The 6,392-nt window shown below is 35.9% G+C and overlaps 1 protein-coding gene across 1 annotated transcript in view; it reads left to right on the top strand.

Moving 5' to 3' along the window:
• The window catches only part of LOC101855660, a gene marked incomplete at its 5' end in the record, with an annotated part of 13,918 nt that extends 13,481 nt beyond the window's left edge, over positions 1–437 (top strand). Inside the window, 1 exon segment of the mRNA XM_005103797.2 lies at positions 383–437. Coding sequence (XP_005103854.2) covers positions 383–394 — 12 coding nt within the window.
• Positions 438–6,392: the final 5,955 nt, after the last annotated feature.

The following is a 6,392-nucleotide window of genomic DNA, read 5'->3' as shown; positions in this document are numbered from 1 at the left end:
TGTGTGTGTGTGTGTGTGTGTGTGTGTGTGTGTGTGTGTGTGTGTGTGTGTTTGTGTGTGTGTGTGTGTCTTTGTGTTTGTGTGTGTTTGTGTGTGTTTGTGTGTGTGTGTGTGTGTTTTGTCAGTATTATAAATATGTGTGTGTCTGTGGAGTCTATGTATGTATTGCTAGCTTCTGTTATGTTATCTGAAGTTACAAAAGTATGTTTTCTTACATGCATCATACTTTTATAGAAATGTGTAGTTTTATTTTGAAATTGTTTACTGTAATGATCTACACATTGCTGACTGCTGACTTGACTTATGCTATGATATTTAATGAGTGATTTGATTTGATTCGTTACATTTTTATTGTTCTATTTTTGTTTATCTGACATTTCAGAAAAAGAAGTGAAAACAAACTACACAGCTTTGAATTTGATGGTGGGACCACAACGTAATAAAGAGAAAATGAGTCCTGGAAGCTAGTGGAACATAGATCCTGGCAGACCATTATCCATAAACTGATCTGTTTTTTGTTGCACTGCATTCTTGGAAGTCTAGCTGCATCTGGAAAATACTAGACTTTACTGCCAAAGCATTATAACAGCACCCCGACTGAGTATCAATGTTTTTTTAATACCTCTTCTTAGATAAATGAATGCTATGAAGAAACGAGGTTTGTGTGAATCTGCATTGTTTCGAAAGGGACATAATTATTTCCCTTATACTAGTATGGAATAGAGAGCTTTATAAATGCAATCTATTATTATTATTATTATTTCTTTATGCATGTTAACCTGTCTCAATTTCTGTTAGAATGAATTTACAGAACTTATTATTTGTGACAACATTTTTTTTAAAAACGGGAATGTTTGTTTAGTTTAGCATAATTTTTTTTCTTCTATTATCCTTCACTCACTCATCATTATGGGGACAGGTAGGTTTTCTATGGGATGCACAAAAAATAATGAAACACAAAAGTGCCACAGCACAACCTTGATGATGCATCTAATTATTTTGATTTTCTTTTTTCGAAACATCCACTAGGGTTTGGGGTCCATTTATTTTTTTAAAAGCTTTTTATTTTGTCCTTTATACTGCTAAGGAAAAAAAATATGGTTGTTTAAGTTTGAATTTGTAAACACTTCTTCACAAGAACAGTCATTCAGTGTAGGAAAAGGTAAGAAAGAACAGGTAGAAAGAAGAGAAAAGTAAGACCTATCATGGGTGCTCTCCAACCACCCACACGGAAAGGTTGTGGATATTCCTTACGTTTGTTTAAGTTTGATGTCCATTTACATAGACTGGGAAAGTTAATATATTTGGTTACAATTGACCTATATGTCCATTGTTACATGCACAAATAATACATTTTCTCAGTGTGTTGTTAGTTTTCAATTATTGCAAACACATCAAAGTTTTTTTCATAAGAGTTTTACAGCATTTGCAATGTAATATAATCATATAAGTGCAGAAGATTAGAGGTTTTGCAAGAGAGTGACAAACACAAAATAGAATGAGGGGAGATAAGGAGGATAGATGTTTTTATAGGAAAGAAGGAGCAAACCACACCAGAGCACCTGCCAACCACCCACTAAACACGTGGAAGGGACACTAGATGTTTTTGGTTGCATTGTTGTCTTTCGTATGGGAATGTTTAATAGCTTCTGTTTTGCTTTTATAAGAATTTCTTCACAGAGGTGTTTCAGATCCTTTTTTGAAGATAGTGCATTTATGCTCCTGTTGTAGATTTATATATATATATGTTTGATAAGGAACCACTACAGCAGGTGATGTGAATTTGCATACATGAGTGAACAAGAATTACAATGAATTTGTCAGATTTGTATTTTATGTTTCTTGTCAAATTTAAAGCTTTAACCAAAGCAATTTTTATGCGCACAAATAAAAGCTATTTAACTTATCTTGTATTGTTTTCTTTCAATAAATCACGTTTAATTGTGTTATCAGCAATTAAAGGCTATAGATTAGAACAAAACTTGTGTTACATTTTATGTTACCAGTAATAAAATAATGTTAGTAGTTACTATGGAGGTATTTTGACAAGAACAGGATGGTTCAATTTTCTTCAAAGATGAGAACCATTATGTAATCAATGAAGAAGGCAAAAGAGCTAAAAATTACACCAACGTTGTAGAAAGACTGACTAAACTAGGTAGGGTTACAAAACGAAGTGGCTATTTGGACTCGAGTTTGAATAGCCTCCTGTGGCTATTCGGACTCAAACTTCAATGTGCATTAGATCTACTTTGAATGACTGACTTTTGTTCCCTTTGGAAGGGTTTTAATTTTTCTCTTTTTAATTTCTTACTGGACTTCCAATAGATCAATGACTTTGTCTTTCTCGTCAAATAAAACGGGTTTAGACAGCCTATTGATAGTTATAATCCTTTGTTGTTCTGAAACTTTGATTTTCATTTTTTTTCATTACTTTGAGCTCAGATTGCCATTCCCCAGTTTGCCTTTGTTGTGTGATATTTCAGATTTTGCAACTGTTGTTTACTTTTGACATCGCTAATACTTTTCTTAATTTGTGTCGAAAATTTTGGCCAGATCGTAGAAACTGAGGAAGGCCAAGGTCGAATTGCCTGTCTGCTTCACATTCAGTACACGCATTGGAGTTTGAGTCCTAATAGTCATGGGAGGCTATTCAGACTCGAGTCCGAATAGCTGCTACCTTACAAAAACATTCATCCTTAAAGTAGGCTAAAGATAAAGAAATGAAGAGACAAGTGATACCCACTAATTTGTTGGTTTTTACAATAACGCAAGAAGAAAAACTAAAAGATTATCACCAATAAAAAAATTGTTACGACAGGCCACCCAAGTTACTCAAAATTGTAAGAGGACAAAGTAATAAAGATGCTTTCAGCTTTATAAAACACATTTAGACTCGATTGAGTTTAGCCGTGCTTAGAAACCCGTAAAATGCCAGAACTGGATTAAAACATTTTACTTTGTTGTTTTTTATAATTAGGTATGCACAAAAACTATATGAATAAAATCAATACAAAAGTGTAGCGACCGACTGCCAAGGTTACTCAAAAGTTTGGGATTTCAAAGTCAAAAAGACACTTCATGCTTTTTACAACACAGTTAGAATCGATAGAGTTTAGCCGAGCACAGACACCTGTGAAATGCCAGAACCTGTTCTTAAACATAATAATTTGTTGCATTTTGCAATTAGGCATCCACAAAAACTAAAACATTATAACCAATACAAAAATTGTAACGACCGACCGCAAAAGTTACTCAAAAGTGCGAGATTTCAAAGTCATAAAGACACTCCCTGCTTTTTATGACACAGTTTGTTTCGATAGAATTTGGCCAAGCAGAGGTACCTATGAAATACCAGAACCGGTGTAAATACGTAATAATTTGTAGGCTTTTACAATTAAGCATGAAGTAAAACTAAAGCATAATCACATAATATGTAAAAAAACGACCGACCAACTGTTAAGTTATTCAAAATTGTACGGGGACAAAGTAATAAAGAAACTTACAGCTTTATAAACACATTTCGATTCGACTGAGTTAACCGCGCTCAAAACCCACCCAAAATACCAGAACTGGGTTAAAACATAATAAATTACTGTCTTGTTTTTGTACTATTAGGCTTGCAGAAAAACTAACAGATTATAACCAATACAAAAAGTGTAACGACCGACCGCCCAAAATACTCAACGTTGCAGGAAGACAAAGTAATAAAGATACTTCCAGTTTTTATAATACAGTTACTTTTGTTAGAGCTTAACCGTGCACAGGAATCTATAAAATGCCAGTACCTGTGCTTAAGCATAATTTGTTGTACTTTATAATTAGGTATCATCAAAAACTAAAACATTATAACCAATACAAAAAGTGTAACGACGGACCGCTCAAGTTGCTCAAAATTGTTGAAATTCAAAGTTATAAAGATACTTCCCGATGTTTATAACACAGTTAGTTTCGATAGAGTTTATCCGCGCAAAGATACCTAGGAAATACCAGAACCTGTGTTAATACATAATAATTTGTTGCATTTTACAATTAGGCATGAAGAAAAACTAAAAGATTATCACCAATTCAAAAATTGTAACGACCGACCACCCAAGTTACTCAAAATTGTAGGGGGACAAAGTAATAAAGATACTTTCAGGTTTTTATAACACGTTCAGTTTGAAAAGAGTTTAGTCGTGCACAGAAACCTATAAGATGCCAGAACTGGGTTAACACATTATACTTTCTTGATTTTGTACAATTCGGTATTCACAAAACTAATAGTTTCTAACCTATACGAAAATTGTAACGACTGACCACCCACGTTACTCAAAATTGTTGGAGGACAAAGAAATAAAGATACTTCCAGGTTTTTATAACACAGGTAGATCTAGTTTCGATAGAGTTTAGCCGAGCACTGGTACCTATGAAATACCAGAAAATGTGTTAATGGGTCGTGAATTCTGTAAACTCCTATGGACACAATGTAAATCAAATAGGAGACAGGCTACTTTGACATTGCCTCTTAAGATTTTCCCCAAATCAGTGGGATACAGCATCACAGCAGACAGAGATACAATCGAAACTGTATTAGTTTTAGTAAGAGATTTACGGCACTTGCAACTGAATAAGGTCATATAATATGTGCCGAAGATTAGAATTAGAAGTGCTACAAGAGAATAACAAACACAAAAAAGAAGAAGGAGGATAGAGACTATAGATTTTTTTACAGGAAAGAAGGAGCAAACCACACCGGAACACCCGCCAACCACCCTCACATTCGAAACTGTATAAGACGGCCTCACATTGTTGAACAGAAAAGTGGCTTTATTAGACAGGTGGCCATCTTACATATTGCCACTATGATAGGTCCCCTTGCGGAGCCTGATTTTTTATTTATTCGTTTCCTGAATTTAGAAATATATATTTGTCAAACTGTTCCCGTCCTTCTTTGGCCTTTGTGATTATTCCACTGAGAAACGAAACAAATCTGCGTAGCTGTCCCTCTCAGCGGAAGTGCCGGAAGTGATATTTCGCGAGGCGCATTTTATTTTGAGAGAATAGATCTAGGCCTTCTATTCTTTTTTTTTTTTGTTGCATCTCTCAAGATTTATTGTTCCATTCCAGTAGAGTGTAAATAGAGTAGGCCAATGACTTTCAGTTGATGTTAATGCACCGATCGAAAGGGGCCCAGCTAGTCTGCAAATAAAACAATAATGACTACCTCAGTTTTATTCCTCCAAGAGTGGGCATCGGGACAAGCGACTCTGTACATGGGAGCATCCTCTTGGAATTAATTTCAACAATCAACGTATATAACTTTGGTTTTACTAACAGTCATCTGTTCCAAAACACCGTCGACTTCTTAGCATTTCTTTCCCAGTAGTCCTTGGCATGGTTGATTTTTTTTTCTTCTGTTGTTTGTTGTTGTTTTTTTTTACACTGCTATGACTGAACGTTTTGCAAAGATATTGTGTGTTGTGGACTTTTTGGCGTCCCCATATCTTTTATCTTCAGGGAACATGTTAAGATGTCACTTGTGTGACTGATATTTATTATCTTGAGGCCATTGTCAGGCTCTCTCGCAAATTTGTCCACAACTCAACTCAGCTCGCTCAAATTCTCGTGGATTGCTGTTCCGTATTTCGATTTTCAATTAACATAGATCTATATCTTCTTATCTCCGTCTTTACCAGTGTCTATTTTTGTTAGTAGAGGTTTTTTGGCGCTCGCAACTGCAAAAGGTCATATGAGTGCCAAGCGGTGGATGTCAACAGAGAAGTCCTTACAGGGAATCAGACTTACTCTTTTCACCTCTATAGCTACAACAGCACAAAGTTTGCTTCGAATATCAAGGCACCCCGGGAAATAACGGGTCTCAAGAGGGAGACAAACATATAAAACAAATAGAGGAAACATGACGATAGTAAGGATTAGGACAGAAAAAGCAGCAGTTCCCTGTTGCAGTTCAGGCACAGTTAGGAGGATGACCTTGATGAATCAGCCCATTTACAATTACAATTCTACAGGGCATAAGAACTCGAGATGTTAATGTCTCCACCCCCTCCCCCCTCCCATTGGAAATGGCCTAAAGACACTTCAGTCAGTAGCACTGCCCTGGGGGATACCGATGTGTATGACATGGCTGTTGGGCGCTTCTCTTTTGCATGCGGAAGACCCGAATTCGAATCCCGGGAGTGAATGATTATTGTCGAATATCTCAGTCTTTCTGCTAGGATGTTGTAAATCTCTCAGCACTGTTTGGTCTTTACAGGCAGGGTTGAAGCCAGCCTCCCAAATTATCTAACTTGTGTTGCTGTTGTTGTTTTAGTTGTTGTTGTCTTAGAATACCTTCATCGAGACTTCCCCTCTATCTCTCTTTCTCTTTTTCCACCCCCTCCCATTTCTCT

The sequence above is a fragment of the Aplysia californica genome, unplaced genomic scaffold (genome assembly GCF_000002075.1).
Source record: "Aplysia californica isolate F4 #8 unplaced genomic scaffold, AplCal3.0 scaffold00390, whole genome shotgun sequence".
Classification (NCBI taxonomy): domain Eukaryota; kingdom Metazoa; phylum Mollusca; class Gastropoda; order Aplysiida; family Aplysiidae; genus Aplysia; species Aplysia californica.
This window is presented reverse-complemented; position numbering and strand designations above follow the sequence as displayed.